Raw genomic sequence first — 27,210 nt, forward strand, 5'->3', positions numbered from 1 at the left:
GGCACACATGCCTACAAAGAAATCCCCTCTGCCTTTTCTGGTACCTGCACGTTAGGTATAGTAGTACCCTTGGTGTATAAAATAGATAAGCTCCCAGCGGTCCGTTTGCGTAACAGAAGGGAAGTACAATCACCTATTTCTCAATATACAGGGACAGCCATCTCTAGGTCCCTTCTGCCTTCTTTAGGTGCAGCCATGAATTACCGTGATTTGCATAAATTGGCAAACTGGACAGAAAATTTGTTTAATTCCACCATTTTGGCTTTAAAAATGATTAACAAAGAAATATCAGAAATAAGAAATGTAGTTCTTCAACATCATTATGCTTTAGATGTGATCCTTGCTTCTAAAGGTGGAATTTGTGCCTTAATTCATTCTCATTGCTGCATGTATATAACTGATCAATCGACCAATATCTCTGCTACTATTGATCATATGGAACAAATGATAGCCCATAATCCTTTGAATCCACCTGAAAGTTTTGATCCATGGGAGTGGTTGTCTTCTTGGTTACCTAATGGATTATGGTTAAGAAAAATATTATTGATTGTAATTGCATGTATTGCTGGCTTCATTATGGTGTGTTGTTGCATTCAATGCATACCCTCTTTGATTTCCCAATGCACTGCATGGTGGTACCGACCACGGCCCACCACAGGGGTTACAAGAGGAATTTATGTTGCAAAGTGTAGACGCTTAGGCAATGAAGTGTATGATTTGGACTAATGGTCCCTCTTTTCCTCTAATAATATAAACAAGAAAAGGGGACATGTGGGAAAATGATTGCTTGTACATGAGAGCATGAGCAAAGTTCTTATTGTTGCAGGGTGATTTCATAGCTAGAAGCATCCTTGGAGCATGAACAGCGCGTGAACAGCTCGTGCTGTCCTATATGATTGGCTAACGTAGCATGGCCTGATGCTCGCATAGTCTAGTGCGAATGTCCTTATCTGCTGGCTAGAACAAATTGCTTGGCTTGTATTTTGTATCTTTCTGATTTCACACAATAAAAGCTGTGCTGCATTAGCCCTAAAGCAGCCATATTTCGGAACCTACCATGGTGTGAGACTGATTTTTCTTTGGATGCCGAGCTGTAACTCGACAAGACGGGGATTTTGGCACTGCTAAAATTTTAAAGGCCAAAGTCTGTCACTGCTTAAAACTGTCTGATCTGCCAAAGCTGTTATTAGCTGCAGAAGGGGAAAATGTGGGTACCCGTCTTCCTCATGCTCTGCAGTTTAGAGTAGCTCTGGAAGGACAACTTATTTCAGGAAATAGTATGGGGAGGAAAGGGTTAAACACCACAGCATTGCAACTTTAATCCATATCCTACCCCTATCATGGCTGATTTTAACTAAAGAAAAAATATGCCAAGAGATCAAAGATTTCCTACATCTCAACTGCATTTTGGTCATTTCAGAATTCAAATGCAAATGATAGTCAAACATATCATTTTTATTGTTACCCATTTGTAAAAAAAATAATACAAGAATGCTGTCCCTTCCCATTACAGGGTTAGTATTATTCAGGCAACAGGGTCCCTGACAGTACCATAGCTATTGAGGAAAGACTGAACCCACGGTCCTGAAAAACATGTGGAAAATGAGATCACAGGTTGTATACAACCAAGCCGTCCCATTAGCACAAGGACTTGCAGCTGTGCAACAGGACATCCTCTCCCGCTTCCTCTTCCTGTTTGCGCCCCCTATCTGCTCTGGAGGGTTGTAGAACCCCCTCACAAAAATGTATTGGCGGTGCACGGGGAGAGGAAATCCCATTGCACAGGCTGAAGTCATTGTGTTAATGGGTCAACTTTGCTGAATACAACCCCTGACGTTTAATAATCTACTTTACAAATAGTCCAAACATTATAGCACACTCTAAGCATTCAAATGCAAAATAAAAACACGTAATGAAACCACTTAGATATTAAGGCTGCAATCGTATATCAGGGAGCAAGTCCCGCCGAACTTATCTCTGAGTAAATGTGTGTAAGATCAGGATGAAAAAAAGACCCTCCCGATTGCCTGCAATGGTTAAGCACTGTGAAACAGTGAGATATGATTATCAAAGTCAACATGAGATACCAAAGGAGACTTACCACTTCTTCTGAAGCAGCTTGCAACCATCAATTGCCACTTCACCTGAGTTGGTCTGCAGGTAAATATGCCAAAGTGTTACTCATAAAATGTTTCAATGTTTTTAAGGTATAATTATTTTTCTACATGGGGTTTTTTTTGGTACTGTTTTGCTATTTAGTTTGCTGCCTTGAGCTCCCTTGGGAAGAGTGGCAAGATATTAATTAAATAAATGCATCTTTGCTCTAAACATCAAGGGTATAAAGGACATTCTTCACCAAGTGAATTTTACCCAAATGAATCCTTGCTTGGATTCTAGCATGAGGGTGAAATATGGTATTCATTGGGATTAAGTTACCATGCCAGTTTTTAATCTGGCAAGGACGTTGTTGAAGATTGTACAGTATGCTTAGTAGATGGAGCCCAACATTTTTCCTTTTTACTTATAATGTCCAGCCAACGTTAAGCACACTGAAGTTCCAACTATTTCAGCTGGTGAGAATTAAACGCATTTACGGGAATTTTAAAAAATAAAATAAGGAGGCTGCTGCAGGATAAGTTAGAACGTTGATCAATGTTGCTCAATATTGGTTTATGTATGAGCTGCAGCAAATCCCAGGCCCAATAGCCTTTTTATATCTAGTATATTGTCCTCACTAAACATTTCTTGATTTAAAATTATCAAAGCAATTAATTTGTCTTTGGGAGGGTGGGTATGAGAGATGCTGGGGAGGAGACACGATGGTTGAAGCATCTCTGTAGCTCTCTGCGATTCCTGTTGCTGTTCTTATGTGGCTTGCAGCAAACACTGGAAATAAATCTAAACTTTCTCATATAGCAAACATCTTTGGGTAGGCTAGGATTGTTAAAGGATGTTGCCTCCTGTTTCTTATGAATGCAGTTCTAGGAAAACACTCATCCAGAGTAATCAAACCTTCTGATCACATGAAGACCACCTAAGTAGATGCATTTGCTCAGTGCTGCGTTTCTGCTTAAGCTGAAGTCTTAGAATTCCTTCCTTTAAAACTCCAAACAAATTACTCCATAATTTACATGTAGCACAATACATAAATATATATCAATGTGCTTCCCCTGTGTCCAATATAAGTGTACTGCAGAAAGTCCCCTTACAAATGATACTGGTCTAAACACTCAACGACAACAAAAATAACAACATCATGAATGGTTGCTTACTGAATAAGTGCTGCTCTTTCAAAGTAGTGAATGGCTTTTTCACAAAATTGTGTGTCAATGTAATAGGCTCCAAGCCATTCAATGACCTCAATGTTTGAAGGGAAATACCGATAGGACTGACAAAATAAAGAAGGTGGAAGAAATACAACATTAGTGATAAACAACATATTTATTCTGCTTTTGGAATATCTTACTCATTTATGTGTTTAATCCTCCAGATGCTGAAAATTTATGAATGAGAGCAGTGTGCTAATACACTAACTAATCCCTAAAGAAAATGTGGCAGGTTTTGCAAATAGCAAAAAGACATTTTAGAAAACTTTGCTGAGGTAAGTTTCTGCGTGTCCTATTTTCAAACATTTTTATTTTGTGAAACGAAAGATACACTCCACAAAGTACCTTCATTTCCTTATATAATTTATTTTTTCATTTACATTACAATTTTGAAAAAAAAATTACATTACAATTTTGGAAAAAAAATCAGGATAGGTTTCCTGCCAATCTGTTGGAGGAGTGTATTTTATATTTTGAAAGGTAAAATTGGCAATTGAAAAATATTTTTAGTTGTCTTGACTTAAAAAAGAACAACAATAAGCTACATCTACAGTGCAATCCTATGCACTTCCACATGGTAAAAACATCCCAGTATGCTCTATGGAGTTACTCCCCTAGTGTGTTTAGGATTGCTGCTCTAAAAGCTAAAATATCAGCTCAAATCCATTCTTGTTATGAATTATTACTTTTTTAAAAAAATACAGAACGTGCTGCTCCCTGTGCAAGCAAAAAACAACAACACAGCTATAGGCCGCTGCCAGGAACAAGAACAGAATGAGAATGGTGATTCAAAGGGCCACTGTGTGGTTAAAAGAAAGAAGGAAGTTTTTAGGGAAATATGGAAGTTTTATTTGATGATGCAGTAGGAAAGTTTTAGTTGATGCTGCAACTAAAAGCAAGGAATGAAAAAGAGAGCCATTATTTGAATATTGCAGCTCATATAGGAAACTATATCTAATTCTCTTTCATTCATATATATGTATCTCATATATGTATCCAAAAAAATACAGTCAAACCTTGGTTCTTCAACAGCTCATTTCGGCTCCTGGACGCCAAAAACCTGGATGTAAATGTTCCAGTTTTTCAGAACCTGAATATCCAACGCAGCTTCTGCTTGAGTGCAAGAAGCTCTTGCAACCAATTGGAAGCCGCACCTCGGTTGTTAAACATTTTGGAAGTCAAACAGTTGTCCGGAACGAATTACATTCGACAACCAAGGTTTGAGTGTATTGTGCAAACAGAAAGATACTTCTCCTTCTGAATTACATCCCCGACAAAATTCTCTGATTTTCCCATACCACTGAAGCCCCCTGTACCCCACCCTACATATTTACAGAGGGGACTGTAGCAAGTTGGGAGAGGGAAGCCATAAGAGCTCTGCTATTTATTGTTCTCTGACTCCAACCCAAAGGGTTGGATTAGTCGTATTGGGACCTATGCTGTATGTATACTTGAATCTGACCATCAAACTAGATTCAACACTTATACAGCTACTACTTTATATTAAAATGTCTACTATATACAGCTTCCTTTTCAAAGCATCAGTTTAAGCTAGCATGCGTTCCTTTGCATTGTATGCCTATTGTAGAAGGTAAAAGCACATACCTCATAGTAATATTGAAAAGCCTGAGACTTATCTCCTTCACTGTCATAGAGTTCTCCAAGCTTTGCTAATGCATGTGAGTCCGTTGGAACAACACTGATGAGTTGCATAAGCCACTCAATGGCCTGATTAGGATCCTCCATTAATTCATATCTGAAGTACCACCAATTAAGGAACTTCTCGCTGTGAGTCTGACGCATGGGAATTTAACTGAAATCCTCGCGTAATCATACACTTTACTATTATTTATTTATTAATTCTGTATCCCGCCCTTCCTTCAAAAAGATCTTTATTACATTATAAAGACAGACAGAGGATTTAGTGTTTCATATGCTTGATTCTATAATTGTTGAAAAGATACATGCTTGCTATTTGGAAGAGAACCTGGGCACTGTTTCGAAGGATAGCGTGAAGCTTCAGAAAAGAATCCAATGAGTCATCTAACCTGTTCAGCTTTTTATACGTTAAACCTAAAAACAAAGGTCATCTAAATGGGAAGATTCAAATCTCATTGACTGATAAGATGAAGAAGCAGAAATTTAAGAACATGTTTATTATGGAAAATGAAATAAGGGAGCAATCTTATGTACAAGAAGCTGGCGTTAGTTAAACAACAATACATAAACATTAAAAAAGAAGGGGGACTTCTGGTGTCCCCTCACCCCAATTAAAAGCACAACAATATGTCAGTGTTGAAAGAGATAAGAAAACTTGCTCAAACAGAAACTCTGTCTCAGCATCGGTGTGGATAGCAGATTCCAAAGAGAGACAATTACAATTATATCACACGCTACTATTTTGTTAGTTAATACAGCTTTAATCAGAAGGATATAATAAAGCTCAAAAGTAGTCCCTCAATCCCTTCTAAAAAGGATACATATAATAACCAGAATGTCAAGCACAAAATTTATCATAAAGTATATTAGACTTACCAATGTTGTAAAGCGCTTCAGTGCACGAAGAATCATTTCTTAGAGATTCCTTATAGAACTCTGCTGCCTTCTCATAGTCTCCATTTGCAAAGATCGTATTTCCTTTATTTGTGAGAGCAGATGGGTTGTATCTATCAGAATTTACTGCTAAATCTGCATAGTGGCTTGCCTGTGTAAATTCATTTTCCTGAATTAAACACAATACAAATTAAGCAGTTGCCATTTTGCATCCTCAATACTTTGCTGGCACAAGCAGTACATTAATCAAATTAGAGATGGAACAGATTCTGTTTCTGAAATTTCATTAAAAATGTATCATTCTATTCCATTTAATATTAAAGAAGAAGAAGAGGAGTTTGGATTTGATATCCCGCCTTTCACTCCCCTTAAGAAGTCTCAAAGCGGCTAACATTCTCCTTTCCCTTCCTCCACCACAACAAACACTCTGTGAGGTGAGTGGGGCTGAGAGACTTCAAAGAAGTGTGACTGGCCCAAGGTCACCCAGCAGCTGCATGTGGAGGAGCGGGGAAGCGAACCCGGTTCCCCAGATTACGAGACTACCGCTCTTAACCACTACACCACACTGGCTCCCTTAAAATAAGCTTAACATCAGCTTTCCAAATATCCTTCTATCCTATAGCAAATTTGGGGAAAGGCACTTTAGTAGTTTTTCTCTTCCTTTACGTCTCAAGGCTCTTGATGTCAATAACCAAATCTAGGAAGTCCAGACAAAGAGATATTGTTCAGGGTATATGCTCCAATCCAGCATCCATGACTCCATGGGCAATGTCCTAAACTACACAAGCCACCCAAGATGTGACGTGTTATCTGCATTATCATTTCTTAGGGTGGGTTGTGGGAAGTGGAGGAGCTAGGGGCTTTGGTACCCGGAGCGGGGGGGCGTGGCATGTCACCCGTGTGCGAGTGTCACAATGCGGGCAGCAGTCGCCCGCGAGAGAGCATCCCAATGGCGGCGCCCGCAGTGATGTCACCCCCCTCAGGGATGGAACCCGGGGTGAACCACCCCCTGCCCCCCTTCCTATACCACTGGATGTGAGAGAGGGGAAAAGCAGGCACTGGCTCGTGTCTTCCCTTGTCCTCTACTGCTCTTATCATACACAATTAGTCTGATGAGTTTCAACAATGCACTGATCACAACTTAGGCAGGCAGGCAATATTAAAGTAATATTCTCTGCCTTTTCCATTTTAAATCTACTTCTGGCATCTGAAGAGGTCTGTCATGTCATGACAACTGCCATAACACCACAGTGCACTTTAAAGATCACAATGAACTCATTATTCTTTTTTGTTTTTTACAGAGAGGTCTATGGCACTGCGACAGGTTCGTCGTGGATATTTTGTGGGCTGCATTAAGTGAAATCAAGATGCTACTGAAGTTCTTGATGAGTTTTTATTCAGTTAATGCAGACTGAGCTTCTCAAAATGTGCAGTGTTGGTATTAGAATAATATATCCAAGTGTTGTATCCAGTGAATGTATTCCATCAACACAAGGGCTTCTACCTTCACAATGGAACTTCCTTCCTCTCCTCTCTTGCAGTAAATCTGTTCTGGGGTTTCCCCCAAATTTCCAGAGCAGAAGGGGTTTTTTTGAGTGAGGGAATGGAGAAAAGAAAGTCCCATAATAAACAATTAAAATGAAGCTGAGTTGGCAGTTTTAACATTCTAACTCAAATAAATGTGTTCAACAATTATCTTCGAAACCACTACTAATTGAATTTAAGACAAAATATATTAAATCCAAAGGGGCCACATGCTCTCAGACTTGGATTAAGTAAATTAACTGAAATACACCCACCACACATTCACTCACCAAGAAGTAAAGAAACGAAAGGTTCGTTGCAGCTGCACTTTTAACTCTGCTATCTTTTTTTTCAAACATCTTTAAAGTTTCCACAGCCTAGAAGCAAGTAATAATAAAGTGACTCACGTTGTTAAACCATTCAAACAAACTGGGGTTGATGCACTTTTTCTGTAGTGAGAAGCAATGCAAAATAAACACTTAGGCTAGGATATAGTGTCTATCTGTCAGTGTAACATCATAAAGCATGATAGTATGTGTCATGTTTAAGATCACAGAATAAAATACATTTGATAGCAATCAGAAACTCATTAATACTCAAGATGCTCCAATAAAACCAAAAGGGACTTTCCCTCAAGTAAATGCATTTAGAGGCCTATATACTACATTCAAGCCTTCTTCCCTGAAGTTCAGTGGGAGAAGGAGCAAGGAATAGATTTCTGAGTAAACTTGCATAACTATGCACTGGAAATTTTATGTCCCAGAATGATCTGAGGAAAGCCATGTAAGTTCAGCAGCTATAAAGCAGATCTACAGTATGTCTCAAGATAAGGAGCACTGAGATCTTTAACAATGAATAGCTTTAGGCATTATTGTATTTTTATTTTATGTTGTTTTAACCAAATCAAATCAAATCTTTATTCTTATGGTCAATGACCAGTCTTAAGAAACCAGGATAAGTACATTTTTATTCTGGATTCACACTATATTTTTCCATCCTGATTTATACTTTTAATAAATAAATTTGTAGACATCACTGAATCATTAATTTAAAACAAATTAATTTGTTGTATGCATTTTGTATTACAAATGCAAGGTTCTTGAAGTGATTTGTTTTCAAAATAATTCTGGATTTTAATGACGCCAGCTCATGGCTGCATTTTTGGCACCCTGATCCTAAGTGGGGGAATTTGTGGGCAGCAGCAACAGAGAATGTCACTACAGTGTGGATGTAACTAGGGATGTCAAAGAATTCTGATGGAAATGGGAGTGAAAATTGTTGATGTTTGCTTATGTCTGAAAAAGAAATCAATCCTGCACATATGATCAGTATTTGCTGCTGTTGTTTTTTAGTCCGCAAATAATTTGTAATTGATCACTTCTTTTCCAATTGCATTGTGCAATTGCACAATAGAGTGGAATAACATGATTAGGTAATTAATTATGTAAAATTCTGCCACAGCAGACAGATATATAATGCTGTTCTTGCAGGTGCTTAATTTTGCTAAATTTAACAAGAACTGAGAGCTGTGCATACCAGCTTTCTAGTGCTTTAGAGCACATCTCTACTTTTTAAAAAACAAGCTGCTCAACAATAACTCTTTTCCTTCCTCTTCAGCAAAGTTTCCTCTACTTTCTACTATGTGGAGAAAGAATATAGTACTATTGGATTTGGATTTACACTAGGTACAAGTATTCTTAACAAAGTGCTTTGTTTTTAAACATTTAGAACTTAAATTATGTTGGTGCATGGAGCAGGAATTAAAATAAATGCAATTCATTGCTTTTTAAAAGAAGGTTCCAAAATTTCCTGAAAAAATGTAGATCATAATCATATCAGCCGCCACCGCACTTTTGCTTTGGAAAGTTATACTTCTTTCAGTTTCAGTTTGACTCATTTTTTTCCTACAATATAAAAATACTTGTTACAATTCACCAGGCTCCGTTTTCTCCTACACAGAAGTTTATGGAGCACAGAAATTCAGTTACTTACTATAAAGTGAATGTACCTTAAAGCAGCAAGCCAAGAATTTAAGTATATTTTAGGTTTACAGTTTCCAGCACAAAGTGCATTACTGTCTTAATTTATGAGGTGCAAAAGAGGGCATATGCAAAACACATGGGGCTAGCTCAAGTTTATTGCTCCCCAGCAAACCACTTAGGAAGTCCATACTTCTACTATAGCAGAACATTTTTCTCATTACAATGAATTATCTAAAGAAACCATTAATTTCAGAGGTGCGGGGGGAAAGCATTTCAGATGTGCGTAACTTATGCTTAGGTTTTATGGAAGCTCTCAACCATGGGTTTTTGTTTATCGCTATGAATATCTGGCTATAATCCTAAACACACCTATCCAAATCAATTCTGTTATAGTCACAAGACTTGTGTCCAAATAATGGGAATAAGGACTTGAGTATAAAACCGTTGTTAAAACATTTTAGGTAATCATAACAAGTCAGTATAGTAAGTACAGTATAGTGCAAGAGTTAGCATACTAAGTAAAGTCCAATCATCAGTAAGTCACTCTATCTAAATTTCTCAGTAAGATGCAAGAACATGGGAAACTGAGCAAACAGCAATATACTGAGACAGACCATTGGGTCCATTTAGCTCAGTATTATTTACCCAAGTCAGCAACAGCTCTCCAGGGGTTGAGACAGAGACTTTACCCAGTCCTACCTGGAAATGCCAGTGATTTCAACCTGCTCCACCACTTAACTAGAACCTTCCCTTCTAAATAACAGATTATCTTGCAAAGTGAATGCTGCTTGCTAGAAATACTATCCATTTATTATATTTTATTTCAAACTGGTTGATACTAGGGCTTACCCCAGATCAGTAATCATCATTTTCCTTCCATTGCCCTCATCTGGACGTAATTCTAAGGTAGAGTGTAGCACTAACCCATTATTATGTCGGAATACAGCCAGTAGTGTCATGAAAGTATTTTCCTACAGATATTCCTGATTTATAGGAAAAACTGTGTTTACACATAGCAAAATAAAAAATGTGTTATAATTTGCTGTACTTGTCATTTTTCTATACAATACTTATTAGTAAGTATTGTGTTAAACAATCCTGAAGCCAAGTGGAGGTTGCTTTTTATTCTACATGTTCCCTCACTTTTACTGACAATAATTAAACAGCCATGTCAGAAATAATTTGAAAGGCAGCCCTGGGCCGTGAAGCCAAAAGCCATCAAAGGACAGATTTTGCATGGTTTCTTCACCTCTGATGCTCAAGTGGCTTTCTGAAAACCTCCCCGAAGATATAATTTCTTTCAAGATAAGAAAATCGGAAAACATCAATAATGAGCAAATGCACTACAGCGTGAGTTGTAGAACAGTGTTTCCCAAACGTTTTTGGGCAACGGCACACCTGTTAGCCGGAAAAAAATCTCGCGGCACACCACCATTAAAGCCCCGCCCCGTGACGTCAGCGCGCAGCGTCACGCCGGGAGGGACGCACAAAAGCGAAAGTTTTTTCCCTCCCCCTTGCCGGGGTGGGAGGAGGCAGCAGAGCGAGGGCAGCTGAGGCGGCGGCGGCGATAGCGGGCGGAGGAGGGGGCGGCGGCGGGAGTTGCTGCTGCTGTTGTTGCTGCTGCTGCCCGGACATGCCGGCCTCCTCCTCCTCCGCTGTCTCGCGCTCCTCCCTTTTGCGCGCGCTGCCCCGCCGCTCGGCACCACCACCGCGGAGCCGCCCCCGGCTCGACGCGGATCCTCGCCGCCGCCGCCGCCTCTCACCGCCCGACTCGCCCGCCTTCCTCCCACGGCACACCAGCCGGTGTCTCATGGCACACTAGTGTGCCGCGGAACACCGGTTGGGAAACACTGTTGTAGAAGATACACACCTAGATTGCTACCAATAAAGCAACAGAACTAAAACAATGCAGCTACAGTAAAACTATGGCAGTGCGTATGGAACCTTGCCTAACCAAGGACCTGAATTTAATAAGAATTAATAGCGGAAGGAGGATGCGTACAGAGTCTGCAGCAGAAGCACGCTCACAGTGCTTTGTTTTAGATTTATGTTTTGGAAGTGCAGCACAGCCTTTCTCACAGATGGAGCCCAGAGGAAACCACTTCTGTGTGTGTACAGCGCAAGATGGCTGTGCAGAGTGCTGATTGGTTGGAAGCCAGTGACATCAGTAGTCCACCTTCCTTCCCCTCCCTGAAGCAATTTTTCAAATTTAAAAACAGATTCAGCTCTTTCTAGTGGTATGGCTATGGCTGTACATTTAATTACTATAAAGTAAATAAATAATAAATGTACATGCAACATTTTTTTTAATTTTTGAGCTATTTTAAAGGACATTTGCCAGAACCTATACTTCCATCATGAGTTGCCATACGTCCAGATTTTCTCGGACATTTAACCACTTTCTATCCAGACGCTGTTTCCAACGGCCGAATCCCGGCTATGTCCTGGAAATTCTGGATGTATGGCAACCCTAATAAACATGACTGCTGAATCAACATTCAGTTCCCTGGACAGTTAATGCCAGATTTAGGTGGGGAAAGCTGGGCTTGAGCTGCAGGAGAAGAGAATGCAAGGGACAATTCATCTTTACCCAGTCATTAAGTGCTGCCGATTCTTTGAAAGACTGACAAACTACACTAAACCTACGCAAATTTCATCTTGTAATAGGTATTGGTATAGTACCTACCTCTTCATACTTACAGTACCAAACAACATGGGAGAGATAGTACAAAAGAAGGAAAGGAATAATTAAAAGGAAAGGAAAAGTAACATTTTGATAAACATAGAGATAAACTGAGCTGAACACCAATAAATTAAATGTATGAGTGGAAGAGAAACATTTAGGACAGACACATTACACAAACCAATCCTATCAAGATTTGGCACTTTGGTCAAAGAACCAGTCAAATATAGCCAGTTGATTTGCCCACTATCTCATTGTCAACCACAGTATTCCTATAATATCAGTGTGTAGATGGCACACTTTTTATTTCATTATGGTATCATTATGGTAACAAGGGCAAGAGTGAGTGCCGCTTGCCCTGGACCTTGCAGTAGTTAAGAGGCAAGCTTAGGAGCACAGCAAAAATTTTCCCACTGGCTACCTGGAATAACTGCAAGGATCTGAGTTACAAGAAAGGAGATTCTGACTGAAAATCAGGAAGAACCTTCTGACAGTAAGAGATGTTTGACCATGGAACAGACTCCCATGAGAGGTGGTGGATTCTTCTTCCTTGGAGGTTTTTAAGCAGAGGTTGGATGGCCATCTATCATGTGAAAACAAGTAGTGATTGGTGGCAAATGCCACTGCTTAGAACACAGATTGTCAAGGTGGCTGGGGTAGTCAGACATTTTCAGCCTAATCTGCATTACAGGGTGGTTGTAAGGATAAAATGAGGGGGAAGCTATGTACACCATCATACCTGATTAAAGTCCTTTTGCCTCAAATATGTAATTGCTTTATTGATTTCCAGGTCATTAGCTAACTCCACATACTGAGAAGCTTTTACCATTTCTACACACCTGGAGAAGAATAAGAAAACACAGAGAAATTATTGGATGCAGTGAGCCTCTCTAAGTCAAGAAAGCAACTGTACAGTTTTTGCCAAGCATCAGTTACAGGTAAATCCAATATATTGGTTTTAGGATCCAAAGAAACTACGTGCTTGTTTACAGTTGCAAACAGGCAACAGGGGCTTATTATACACTTGGTGGTCTATTAACAGGCTAATGCACTGAGTCTATCTTGGCAAGTGAAAAATTCCACAGGCCTGATTTATAGCGGCCCTGTATGATGGCTCAGTATTATTACTATTGCAATACTACTATACTTCAGACTGAGACTGAGAAATAGCTGCTTGCCAAAGGCCAATGAGGACGTTTATGGCTGTGGTGTGGTGTGATTTGAACCAGGGATTTCCTAGCTCACAGGTCTCATTCTGAGCTACTACTGTACCTATAGTACCCCTTCTCAGACTAGGATTTACACTCTGGAGGTCTGACAGGCAAGTATACTATGAATGAACTGTGACTTGTTTCATTGTAACCCTAGAGAGAAAATAATGTAGTTGCTGAATTAAGAGCTTAACATGAACTGTAATACAATGAAACAATGAACAGGGTGGTGATACAATGATTACTGCAATCGACACAAGATAATATCACCAAAGCAACTATCTGTAAACAAACAATAAACACCCATATAATTGGCAAAAGTAGTTTCAATAGCAATACACAGTAACAATAGCAAACACAGTAAATAAAGAGTTCACTTGTAATACAACATATTACAAGTGAACTCTATTTACTGCATTTGCTGTTTAAGAAAAAACTGATTTGGGAAAGAAAATACTTTTGCCTTTTTATGGAAATTTATTGTTTGTTTACAGATGAAATGTAATGCTTGGTGAAATGTAATACAAGCAGGAAATGGTATACATAGCTTGGGCCAAACCACTACAGGCTGTAGTTGGTGAACCACTGACTTATATGTGAGTTTTCTGAGATAAGTGATCTGAGAAAGGCAACTCAGCTGAAAAAAATGCCACTTACCAATCATAGCCTACAGCAAATGATGTTTCAATCGCTGGAGCAATTAGTTTAGCAGCCGTCATGATATACTTTTCTGCTGTAGCTTTCCTTTAAAGCACAAGAAATTATTTCAGGGGGGGGGGAAACCCGAAATAAATATCACAAACATATAGAAGCAGAACACAACACCAAGAGTCTTGTGACACCTTAAAAACTAATGGATATATTATGGCATAAGCTTTTGTGAACTATATATAGCACTTCATCAGATGAATTAACAGTAGTAGTGTCTACATCCTATATAGTAATAGTGAACTCATTCTTAGAGTCTGGATCCTTATGTAGCCAAAGGAGTACCATCCACACACAAGAAGGACTTGGGGGAAACCCTATGTTTGCAGAAGTGTAAAAAATAGAGATAGAAAAGCAAAGCTAAACAAAAAGCTCAAATAGGACTGAACTTGAAGTTACATAGAAAAACAGGGATGGCAAAGAAAAGAAAGGTGGGAGTTCACCATTTGCTTAATCAGTAATCTAGACCAGACCTCTGTTCAGCTGTTCCACACATTCATAGAACACACTATGATGGTGCAACTTTGAAAGGATTTCAGACTTTACCTTTCACGCTCCATTTGCCGCAAGCTGTCATTTTTAATAGCTTCAATCAGTAGGTTTGTATGTGGATCATCCTAAATAAGGCAAATAAATGTCTACATCACCAGCAGATGAGGATGTATACAAACCCACATACACATATTAGAACAGACTGTAAACATGTCATATTTTCTATCAGAAAAATAATTACTCCCCCCCCCCAAAGGGGACAACAAGAGGAAAGAGTTGTTGCTTGCATGCCATGCTTATAGTTTTCTCAGTGGCATCTGGCTGGTCACTGTTGGTAACAGAATGCCGAAAGAACTACAATAGACTGCATTGCAACTATGCAAAAGTTGGAGTTTCTAAACACGTTATCCCTTCCACAGACAAGCAAGAGGCATCATCACAGTTCAGAACTGCAATCCATTCACCCAAAAGCATTCAAACAAGGGCAGTGAGGGTTGTGGCCTGGGGAGGGGAAATTCCCAAAGGGAAGAGATGTGCCCCCCTCCTCCAGCTCAAGGGCCTCCACCCCTGCCCTAGACCAACAACCCTAAGCTAAGCAACTCATCCGCCCCTCAGCATGGCACATGTGGGATTTGAACCAACACTACCACTGGAATATACCAACAAAGAACCCCTGTAATCAACATCTCAAGCTAATTTGCTCTATGAATTGGAGATATAACTTTGCTCCTACTTACTCCTTGTGAAATGTATTTGTCATCATCATCAATTCCCAGTGGTACCGCAATTAATTTCTGGAAAGCCTTTTTCATTTGTTCTCTGTCTCCAGTAGCAAAATAGCAAAGGATCAAGTTGAAGCCTGCTTTTAGGTTTGGTGATGTGCTCATAATGTGCTCAAATGAGCTAATGGCGTCTGTATATTGGCCAGTTTTAATAAATGCGACTCCAATGTTCTGCATTATTTTAATCCTAAATAAGTAAATAATCATTAGAACCTTATCGTACAAGAGATTTAAAAATACTACTAGTAGTTCGGCTTACACTTCAGTTCAAATGCAATGGATGTAATTTAAACAACGTAATCAATATTATAAACAATAAAACAGCAACCAGTCAAGGGCCAAACTAGGCCAAAAACAGCCACGTGTCAGCCCCATTTAACCATAAATAGGGGTGTAGGGTAGGGAGATGGTGATTATAATGACAATGATTTATATTAAAAGGGGCAGGCTGTGAGTGGAGATGAAACCTTCCCCACTTTACCTCCCTTTGAGGAACTATTTCCCAGCCTGGCTCACTGCTAGCAGAGTGGAAGAAAAATGCCCAGAGTAATGGAACACAGGGAAGTAAGGTGGAGATGCAACAGGAATGCAACCTGGCTCTCATCCATGTGCACATGTTGATGTTAATGCTATTTATTTATTTTATTTGTATAATAGGTAAAGGGACCCCTGACCATTAGGTCCAGTCATGACCGACTCTGGGGTTGTAGCGCTCATCTCGCTTTATTGGCCAAGGGAGCTGGCATACAGCTTCTGGGTCATGTGGCCAGCAGGACTAAGCTGCTTCTGGCAAACAGAGCAGCGCATGGAAACGCCATTTACCTTCCCGCCGGAGCAGTACCTATTTATCTACTTGCGCTTTGACGTGCTTTTGAACTGCTAGGTTGGCAATAAATACTAAATTTATATACTGTTAATGTTAGACACTCCTCCTCTCAACTTCATACATGAACAGGGCAGATAGGTAGAATGCACAAGCATGACTGCCTCCATCATGTAAACTTTGGTCCCAAGATAAAACAAAGACAGAAGTTAAATCAATTGAAAACCCATCTACACAGAAACGTCTGAACTAGCCTCCAAAAAATAACAAGAAACCAAGCCTGGTGGACCTCCTTTTAGGCAATATTTGTTTTTATAACTTCTTATAAAGTTTTTTCTAACTGTTTTTATCACATTATTATAAGCAAATAATGTCAAAGTTATTCTCATTGGAACTCACCTCATTTCTTTATGGACACTTGCAATCTGATCCAGAGCCATTCGGTAAAATTTGATAGCTTTTGAATAGTTTCTCTGCTTCAAATAAATATTTGCCATGTTCACCTTCAGCATGCCTATTAAACAATGCACAGAATGAGACACAGATGTATCCCATGACTCGTACAGGATTTTACTCGGGTTACATGCAGAAAATCTATACCTTGGATACAGATGAATCTGCTGCCTTTAAATTACTGGGCAAGGATGAGCAATCTGCTGGCGAAATGATTACGTGATTTGCTTGAAATGGGAAACTACTATTGGTGGCAACAAGCAAAGGCATAAAAAAGCCTGGTTCATTTTCTGCCAGGCTAAGGAGTGTAGTAGCAGGCCTTAGGATAGCATAAACTCTCCTGTTGCCCATTCTCCTTGAGTAAAAAGCAACTTCTTGCCCAGCACAAAACTAGCTTGAATCTACTCTCTTAACCTGGCTTCTACCAAGGGAAAGTGGGGAGCAGTGGCAGCGCAGAGGGGAGCATGCAGGCTGGGGTAGGTTTGGACTTGTTCCCAGTACCTTTTTCTGCATGCTTTAACCTAGTAGGAAAATCTGAATTGACTCCAAAAGTGCATTTGTGTTTGGAATAAACGTGACTTTGAAAAGGGGGGAGGTTGTGAATTTATCAAATTATTTTTGCAGGAAACAAACTATAGCAGCATAAAGTCATCTTAGCTGAAAGCAACCAGTATTTGGCATCTGTACATTATTTGTAAGTTTACAAATATATATGACTTCAGATTTCAAACTAATCACAATAAGACAATCAGAATTCAGAGTTGGATCAGGAGATGCTGCCGATTCTCACTTCTCACTCGTTTGACTGCAAATTAAAGACAATGACCAAGAGTCCCCATCTCCTAGGATGTACCCAACAACTGATTTGAATGTTTGGGTTTTGTGGATGTAACCTACCTCCATTGACAAACATCTTGTTTTTCACTATGACCTGATAGGTATTTAATGCTTCTGCATACATTTCATTAGCAGAGTACTGGCTGGCCAAATTAAAGAGAACCTGAAAGAAAATAAGTGAGAACATTTATATCATATGATAAAAACAACCAACTTTGAATTTCATAATCACAAATGATGCATCAGTCAGCACAGCAGCAAGAGAGTAGCTGCCCCCTGGAGGAGCCAGAAGCAGCAGCAGCAACTGGCTTCACTATGGAGAAGACAGTATTTCAGGGAGGCATTGTCTCCCTTCACTAAATCCCCCTAGATCCCAGGTGGCTGGATTAACGTCGTAGAGGCAGGACAACGTATAGTTCTAATTTTAGGCATTTACAAAATTCATCCGAGTGTCAGCATTCACATGTGAATTTCACCATTCTTCACGTTTTAGACATGCACTCTATTTGATAAACTGGAATACTGTTCTTGTATATATTTCCCCCCCTGAACTGTCATTATCTTCCTCAAGTCCTTGAGAAAGGGTAGGACAGAATCTGATCTGCTAAATAGACAAGTACTTACAGTGTAAGTAAGATCTAGGTTGATGTTGGCAGGAGACATAGTTTGTTCACGTTGTCTTACTAAAGCTCTTTCCTTTCTTCCAGCATCTTTCGCCTTTTCAAGAGCCTTAAAGAAACAAATCACATTTCAGTAGCACCTTCTGCCCTTCTTTAGAAAATATTGTATGAAACAATTTATTTTCACTTATACAAGCACATTTTTGTAGCATACGTAAAGACAATAAGCGGAAGAACAGTAAAAGAACAAGAAACAGCATATTCACATAGAAAGAATGATCAAATTGGAGATATAGTAGAAATTGCAGCTCTCATTGTACTTTCTGGCTAAATTCAATAGTGTTTCTTTAGGGACAAGTACACACACACTAGGGAGCTAGTAAACAATCTACATCTGTCTCTATATAGTTTAACACCACTAAATAGCCAGGAGTTTCCATGGCCTGGGTTCTAAGAAGTGCATTTTGAGAACAGAAACACGCTGCATTTCTTCCAGGAGGAAATGTACTGTATCTGAAATAGACAGGCCAGTGGCCAGTGATGAAGTGCTAGTCAATTTAAGTGTTTCATGTACAATCCATCACATATAAACATACTTGCAAGATGGCTCTGCACAAGTGCACCACCACTGTGTTACCTCTAACAAATGAATGGGCCGATTTGTGTGGCAAATGACTTCCAATGTTATGGGATATTCACGGAATGCTTCTTTGTGATAGCCATCTCATATGCTTCAGCTATCAGTATGCCAACTAAGCTGAAAGCAGCAACTTAAATGAAAGGCTATGACTTACCAACTTTAAGTCTCCACAACTGTGAGCAATGCAGCTTTCTTCAACTAACTCGTTCACTTTTTTTTCCAACTGCTTAATCTTTCCCTCCGGACTAAAGTTAGGGAACACAATGGAATCAAATTATCATGAAGATCCACAAACACCATGACAAAAATTAAACACCATTGGTAATGTGTGCTTTAAAAAAAAACCCCAACAACTGACTAAGCTGGTGATGGGAGTCTTCTCTGGTGGTACATTTACAGAATACCCTCTTCAAATGTGGGAGTTTGCCTGCTACCATCAAGGGGTTGGATTCAAATGTGTTTTGCATGAGCAGAAAGGCACTTCCACCCAGGAAATGTGCTCCTCCTCTAATTCCAGTGATTCTTCCTTCACACTGCAGTACCCTACTCTCCACCCCAAGCCATTCTGGAGGGTCCCCCATCCTCAAAAGCATATTTCAGTGAGAACACCCTGTTGCATGAGCAGAAATCAGCTTGCACTTCCCTGGTTCCAACCCACAGATTGGGGGATGGGGGAGGGAATCACCTGGCACCTGAAAAATTTCTGGAATTGGAATAATTGTTTTATTCTCATATCTGTTCTGACTTGTATTTTAATCTTCCAACTTTTGATGATGCCATTTCTTTTTTAAGTTGCTATTATTATTGCAATTGCATACATCAATTTATTGTAGTTTTTATAATCTTATAAGCCTCAGGTATACAAAAATAAGATATAAAGACTGATGTGATCCTTAACGGTGAGCTTTTCCAGTTGCTTCAAACTGCTTTATTCCTTACATGAAAAAAGATTTTTTACTTTTACCATGTCACTCTGATTTTTAATCCAAACAGAACCCTTGAGGATAATCATTCAGTTCCCTTCTACAATTAGCTTGGTGCTTAGCCTTTTAACTAAGCCTTGGCCAACAGACTACTTTGCATCTGTTTGCCATGGGAAATATTTCATAAACGTTGATTTAGATCCTTATTTTTGTACTGCAGTCATTGTTTAATTCTGCATCATCAGCCTCACAAGGAACATTGTAATGGAACGCAATCAAAATTTAATAAATATTGATGATGCTAAATCACAACACATTTGATCGTTAAAAGGCATGCCTTACTTGGTGGTCTAGGAAGAAGAAATTAAAAGAAGCTGCTGAAGCCCTGTTATTTTTGGCTGCTTTAAGATTCTGCTGTTATTGTGCACAGCCTTCAACCTCGTTCTGATTTATGTCTGCAGATCCACCAACATTTTTGAATTCATTCATGCTAGTAGATATATAGCTAAATGCAGTGCTGTTGTTAACTTATTAGCTTATATATTAAAAAATCAAAACGTGACAGCAAAGCACTTTCTCATAGAAAGCGTTAAACTTTGTACAACTGACCATATGGTGAGATAACCCAGGACCACTGCTACATTATCAAAGCCATAGTGTAGCAACCTAAGAAAAATAAAGGCACAGCAAAAAGCCTCTTCTAATCAAATTATTTTCTTTCTCTTCAGAATCCAGATGCACAAATGGTGGAATCTTAATGAAAAATTACTGAACAACAACAAAACAGATCTGAAGCATTTAACTGCAAAAGTCAAACACTGTCCACATACCTATCTTCATTCTTTGTTTCTAGGGGAGGAGCTGGTCCCCTTCCTTGACCAAGAGGATCAAATACAGAACCTGCAGATTAGTAAACAGTGGGAACTGTAAGAAAGTGCCTTCCCAAGGCTTTTGAAAAACCTATTATTGCCAAGGATTCTTCTAAAACTGTACCTCTGGAAACTGCTTTGGTGTAACCTGCTGCCTGAACTGCCGTCATCGGTCGAGCAACACCATCCTTTAAAAACAAAAGCTTATTTATATGGATAACTGGGGAAGCAGGGCTTTATAAATTATATCACACTGAATTATATGACCTTTTAGGTACTCTATAATAAATACACTAGTTGAACTCCTGTCAAGACTGCAATACTCTACAACAGAGATGGAGAATGGCATCTGGCCAGGACTACATCCAAGAATTATTACTTATTGTTATTATTCATTAATTTTATATACAACCCTTCATTAAAAGATCTCACAGCAGTTCGCAGAATAAACAAATTGGCCCACCCTTCACAGGCCATTTTGACAAATGGGCAGAGCCACTCACCCACCAAGCACCTGATGGCATCAGGCAATTCAAACTTGAAGTCATAGAGCAGGAAGATACCCTTTCTTTGATAGAAAAAGGCAGCAGCAGAGGCTTATCTCAGAATTTAGTATTGTAGCGCCACCATGCTAAGATCACAGATGATAAATGCTGCCTCTGCTGCCGCTCTACACGCTTACTTTGGAGCAAACCCCAGTGCACCCAGTGAACCTTACTTCTCGGTAAATGTACTTTACTAAAATGCATCAGTCTTAGAGGTATTCAGAATAATCTTATACTATTCTCTTTAAACAATCTAATTTTACCATTTCTAAAATACTGATCATGTTTAGACATAGCAAAAGGCTGCACAATATATGTTGAAGTTTCCCCCCACCCCTGTAGAACGAATGGGGGAAAGGAGACAATGGTTTTACTAATGGATTGCTCCTATTAGATGATATGTCACATTGTCTCAGGATGCTGGTAAATTATTATTGGTAGCCCTCCTTCAGGAGCTTCCAATGTAAGAAAGACTAACAAAGGTACAATACCAAAGGCTGAGAAATGGTGGACATTGTATTCTTCCCTGGTACTCTAAGGAGCTGTGGTTGACTAAGCAGGCTATATGAAGACTGGATTGCAAGTGATGCAAATCTTGCTCTGAAGCCAACTGAACACATGCTATGACACATAATCATGCCTACCACATGGGTGAAGGCAGCAAAGAAGTCATTCTTCACTGCATCTATTGCATCCTTGAGGAGTCAGCTGGCAGGGTTGTTGCATGAGGACCAGAGACTCATTACCCCAGATTCAAGGGACAAGGGACAGACTCCTGGAGTACATGTAACTAGCTGTAAGAGCTTTGCAAGACACTTTGAGGGCAAAGTCATCTGATTTCAAAATGACTTAGATGCTACCAAACCAAATCCAGTTGAAGTCTCCAGTGCTACATCTGGCCCACTGTTACGGGATCATTTCCAGTTGATGCAGCCTGATGATGCTGACAGGATAGTCGCGGAGATGCAACTGATCACATGCCCTCTGGACCCCTGCTTTTACTGGCTGATTAATCACTTGGATTAATCTAAGTCATGATAGCACAGCTTCTGCATTTGACTGTCTTACAAGATAAGAAGCACATTTAGGACTTGATGCCAGAGAGGTGCTTTCAAATGTTGCAGAGTACAGAACATCTTCAGGAATTTGACCAAGATTACCCCTCCTGCAACCTGGTGGCAACACAACACAACCTGAAACTTTTCTAGCTTTTTACCTACTACAGATTCCTCCATCTTCTGCAGCATGTGAAAGAAACTGGTTTATGTTTGGAAATACACCAAATCAAGCAATAAACTGATATGTGAAAAGGTGTAAGCTTGTTTTAATCTAGACACACCTTCAGCTTTTAGAAGCCCATGATAAATACAAGGACAAATATGAAGAAACAAACCGATAATGATAGCTTAGAAAAAGAGACAGATTAAATTTAATGCTGTGCTCATTGAGTTTTGTTCTCCCTCCCCTCTTTTTCTCAGCTCTTTTTCTGTCTGCTTGAAGTTCAACTCTTCACCATAATGACCTGTCTCTTGACTTGCTCTATACATTACACTGATGCTTGTCTATAAACTAGAAATAATTGTAGCAATATTACCTGTACAGCTGCTGTCATTGGTCTGCCCATTGATGAAGATAGTGTTGTCTTTGACTAGCACAATGTAAGAAAATATTTAAAGTCAATAATCACTGCATGCTCTGCTTCTAAGGGAAGAACAGGACTGGATCTCAGAGGACACTGTTCTAATACCGTAAAGGGAACACTGCTCTATTATTACAGAATTTACAGAACTAAGGATGGGAACTCTCACCGCAGATACCAGATTTCTAAAACTGCAGCAGAGAAAGATACAACTCCAGTTGTCTTCTCCACCCTGCACAAGCAACACTAGCTTCACACTGATGTTCTCTGAAGTGGGAAAGTAATCTCATTCAAAGAATGGCAGGTGAAACAAACCATGAAAAAGACAAATGCCAACAAGTACCAGGACCAATTCCTGGGTTTGTACTATGTGACCTGAAGACCACCCTGAGATTCTTCAGCTACAGAACTTCACTTGTCACTGTCTGGCATCAATCCCTGTTACATCTCTGCATAATGTGAGACCCATCGGTATGCAACTGTATAGGCTTATTGGAATCAGAAATTAAACAGCAATGTGTATTGGTTCATTGGAGAAAGTGCTGAGCCAAAGAAAGAAAAGCTGAGTAAATTTCAGTACAAAATAAAAACTTACCCCATATCCAGTAGCTAAGGGTCGTGAACCTGATGTACCTGGAACTTTGGCTGTAAGCTTATTAGAAAAGATTAAAGGTTAAGCAAGAATGATGTATTCATTCAAAGAAAGTAGCATATTAAAAATATAATTACTACAGAAAATTACAGTAAAGCTATATACCAATTTCTTAAAATGTTTTTTCCCCTTTATTCGTGAGAAAATACAAAATTGTTTTAATGTCATCATGTTGTGTTTTTGGAGCAACCTCTTGACAAGAGACTAAAAAGTCGTGACTCTCTCTCAGAATTCAGACAAGACTGTCTCCTACTGTCCAAAAACAGGGGCATTCATAACATATCAGATCTATTGAAGCAACAGACCAACCTACTGTATTACTAAATGGTTGATCAGAAAGTCAACACTGATAGAAAATCATCTGTTGCTCAGCAAGAAAGTATGTGCCTTGTGGGTATGAGGCCACAGATATGGCCCCCAGAATCTTTCTTTAAGGAATCTCATGTAGCTAGTCTCAGAAAAAAACCCTCTGCTCTGGACTTTGAAGAGCTGGGTTTGAGAAGTACTGCTAGTCAGTATGAACAGTGCTTGACTAGAATGATGAAACATACATAGATGAATACTTAAGTGGTAACTTATGCCCAGTTATCAAGGAAAACTTTCATTGCCCTTTTGCACATTTCTCTTCAATTCCAATAACTTGCTAATTACTGCATATGTTCAGTGCTTGATCATAATATGCTGTCCTTACTGCATCTCGGGAATCTTTAGCATGATTTTCTGAGCAAAACATTCCAAGGGGCACAACTGAGAGTCACATATTTGGAGTCTGATTACAGAAGAAAACTACTTGCGAAGTCCCAAGGGCACAAATGTAAGATAAGTGCAAACTTCACAATGAAAGGTACAGGAGAATAGTTGAGGAAAGTTATGGCACTACACATGCTACTTCTGCTGGGCATGAAAATAGCAAAGGCTGCTGCTATCTTAAGCATACTCAGCAGAAAGAAAGCCTTGATGAACTTAGTGGGACTAATAAGCATATAGGCAGAACTTGTTACAGCAGAAATGCAGCTTCTGGAAGCGCTCACACATGCTTACTTTGAAATATTTTAATTCTTAATATTTACTTACAGGAGGTCTTCTACCATGACTAGTTTTCACAGCTTGTTGAAAAGCTGGATCATTCTCTAAATCCTAAAACAACATAAAAACAGATAAACATAGGAATAATTAACTTCGCAATTCATTTTGTTTGCTGGTGTAGTTAGATAATACAGACATGCATTTCATTTGATTTTCACTAACTTGTTCTTATAGGGTGATAGAGAATGAAATCATGCTCAGACTAAACCCACTTAAATTGATGGACTTAAGTTACAGCAGGTTGACTTCGAGTGTGGCTTACATTGGATATCACCCATGGCCTTTGCTACATTTGTATGCAGACTCACAGTAGTACATTATTTCACTAGCTCAAGCTTTTTAATATCAATTACGCTGATCCAAACTGTTCTGCACATTTCATTTCCGCTTCTATGCAAAGTAGCAGGCGGTCATGGAAACAGGGAATGTGCTTCCTTATCACACCAAAACTGTAAAATATCCAAATATAAACTTGGTATCACCATATTTTTACCTCTGTATCAAAGGTAGGATTATAGTCATTGTAACCAGAATAAATATCATCTTCATCTGCTTCGGTTGCCAGGTGGACATTTTTCATCATTTTAACCTATAAAACATTGACTACGTTAAAATATTTACCTTTATCTTCAGCGTTCAGTAAGCATTCAGTTATTCCAGTTACATAAATTGTTACAACATATAAATTATGCATTAAACTAATTACTTTTGCGGTATCTTCCAATTATGAGTGTCTGCTCAAGTCTTATTGCGTTCATTGGTTGTTACAAATATGTGTGCAACTTAAGTCTTTTTCTTCCGGGATCAGTTTATGCTCACTGAATATTTTATGGATAAATTATTTAACAGCCCAACAAAGTATAGTCTTTGTGTTTGTGGATCAGGCCAGATCAAAAACATTGTGTGCTATATCCTATGTTGTCCTTTATGCAATCTACCTATGGAAAGGTCCCTCTATTCATTTCAAAATTTACTAAGAAGCTTTTCAAAATTAGATGACTGCTGTGCTGGCCAATGTAAACAAGCTGGTTACCTAAAGTAGCTTTATAGGTGCTAGCTGTTACATTTTTATTATAGGACCCACAACAGTGACAACTGCCAGGGAGTTTTTTAAATAAAATGATTTTGGAAACTTTATAACATTAAGTTTTGATAACCTGCAGTCCTAAAAGTTGGTACATTTTTAACTTGCTCTTGGAATGCCTTGATTTTTTTGTGGTTCACAATGTAATGACCATCAGTTGCAAGCAATAAAACCAGACTGATAAGGATCAAGTATATACTTCTAATGGAATAAATCAGATAAGTTATAATCATGGGCATAGCCAAGGGGGGGCCGAAGGGCAGCCCCCCCCCCCGAAATCCATAAAAATCAATACAAATCTGAGATTATGCCCCCAACAAAAGCCTGCCACCCCTAACAAAAATCCTGTCTACTATGCCCACGGTTATAATTCCTAACAGCGTTTGAACAGATAGTAATCGCTCAGCTCCATCGGCACACACTTTTGTGTAACAGTTAACTTGCATCACCGATGCTCTTGCACCAGCAAAATCAGTTTCTTACTGATATTTGTATTTGCATTACAAATCATAACAGGAAAAAACCCAATACAAACCATCACAGCAAAAAAACCCAAAGTGTTTTTTAAAGAAAAACGTATTAAAATGTAATGCTTACCTCAATGGACGTTAAACTTCTGGAATCGGGAGCTGCGATGAGCTACTCCAGTTGTGTCGGTTTTCCTATATAGTAAAAGCAAACACCAAGAACGAGAGTTACACTGCTGAAAGTATTTTTCACAACAGTAAAATAATTACAGAATAATAAAATTTTAAAAAACCTGTAAACGTAATAAGATTGACAACCAATATTCAGGAAATTTGTCAGACGCCCAGCAAGTCCGCGCTGCCTTCCCTCCCTCTACTCGGGCGACCGACGCAGCCCCGGGTCGTTGTCAACGTTAGGGCCTATACCGTATCTCTCCCTCGCAAGCCCACAATGCACCCCTTCAGGTTGCTTAGCGACGAGAACGCTCTGCTCGGAAAGGGGAAAGCATTAGAGCATGCGCAATAGCACAAGGTGAAGCTACTGCATCCTTAGCGCGCCCACAGTTTTGGTCACGTCCTACTTCCTAGCGCGAGGATAAGGACGGGGTTTGGATCATAAAGCGAAGGGGACAGTACTGTACAGGGAAATAAAAGGGAGAGCGGAAAAATAGTGCAATTTGTTGTATAAAAGGGGAACAATTTAAGGGCATAAATAGGATGAGTTTAAGCTATGTAAGATTTCACACTCATACGCAATTATCCTGATTAAAATCCTTTTTCTTATTATTTTAAATAAGGATCAGGCTCTTGTATTCCACTATGCTCCTCGTCAGTTTAGAAACTTCTAACATTTTCCCGCTGTTCAAGTTTGTAAGGTTGCCCTGAAGCGGTTTAAACAATGGGAACATGTGGCTTGATGGCACAATATTTTGCTGAAACATTCATCTCTTTATTAGAATGCACACTTCCTGTTCTGGATGGATTGGTGCAGTTCTACTTTGATGTTTAGGTTGTGTTTAATGACAAGAAACAAGTTGTAGTAGGTTTGGTTAATTTGGAAACCCGGGTAAAACAACAGTGATTGATGTGGGAGTTAAAAGAACAGGAAGGAGTAATGAAGGAATCACAAATCCATGTTAACTGATTTAAGTAGTTTCTAGTAATTTTATTTTCTACTCTGTCTCAGACCCCACACTTTGTTAGCTAAGCTAACAAGCTGCCTGATATCCAAAGATTTGTGCTGTGCATATTATGCACAAAAGCCCAGTGCCTATTTTCAGAAAATTGGAGACTTGATCCTACTGCTGCTGC

At 39.2% G+C, this 27,210-nt stretch overlaps 1 protein-coding gene across 2 annotated transcripts in view; it reads right to left on the reverse strand.

Moving 5' to 3' along the window:
- The window catches only part of IFT88 (intraflagellar transport 88), a 39,194-nt gene extending 12,816 nt beyond the window's left edge, over positions 1 to 26,378 (reverse strand). The window contains exons 1-22 of one of the 2 annotated variants that reach the window (XM_083499043.1): positions 26,218 to 26,378; positions 26,030 to 26,094; positions 24,842 to 24,937; positions 24,337 to 24,399; positions 23,206 to 23,262; positions 22,566 to 22,619; positions 20,551 to 20,614; positions 20,388 to 20,457; positions 18,789 to 18,879; positions 17,999 to 18,103; positions 17,435 to 17,537; positions 16,484 to 16,598; positions 15,217 to 15,448; positions 14,534 to 14,604; positions 13,937 to 14,023; positions 12,808 to 12,907; positions 7,694 to 7,780; positions 5,862 to 6,048; positions 5,291 to 5,399; positions 4,932 to 5,082; positions 3,273 to 3,388; positions 2,102 to 2,154 (exon numbers count right to left, since the gene is read on the reverse strand). In XM_083499043.1, coding sequence (XP_083355169.1) covers positions 2,102 to 2,154; positions 3,273 to 3,388; positions 4,932 to 5,082; positions 5,291 to 5,399; positions 5,862 to 6,048; positions 7,694 to 7,780; positions 12,808 to 12,907; positions 13,937 to 14,023; positions 14,534 to 14,604; positions 15,217 to 15,448; positions 16,484 to 16,598; positions 17,435 to 17,537; positions 17,999 to 18,103; positions 18,789 to 18,879; positions 20,388 to 20,457; positions 20,551 to 20,614; positions 22,566 to 22,619; positions 23,206 to 23,262; positions 24,337 to 24,399; positions 24,842 to 24,931 — 2,005 coding nt within the window. In that variant the 5' untranslated portion in view covers positions 24,932 to 24,937; positions 26,030 to 26,094; positions 26,218 to 26,378. Of the gene's footprint in view, positions 1 to 2,101; positions 2,155 to 3,272; positions 3,389 to 4,931; positions 5,083 to 5,290; positions 5,400 to 5,861; positions 6,049 to 7,693; positions 7,781 to 12,807; positions 12,908 to 13,936; positions 14,024 to 14,533; positions 14,605 to 15,216; positions 15,449 to 16,483; positions 16,599 to 17,434; positions 17,538 to 17,998; positions 18,104 to 18,788; positions 18,880 to 20,387; positions 20,458 to 20,550; positions 20,615 to 22,565; positions 22,620 to 23,205; positions 23,263 to 24,336; positions 24,400 to 24,841; positions 24,938 to 26,029; positions 26,095 to 26,192 lie in introns of both variants that reach the window. The other variant, XM_083499044.1, reaches the window with a different exon arrangement.
- Between the last annotated feature and the right edge of the window lie 832 nt (positions 26,379 to 27,210).

Source organism: Podarcis liolepis (genome assembly GCF_965112155.1).
Source record: "Podarcis liolepis genome assembly, chromosome: 4".
Classification (NCBI taxonomy): Eukaryota; Metazoa; Chordata; class Lepidosauria; order Squamata; family Lacertidae; genus Podarcis; species Podarcis liolepis.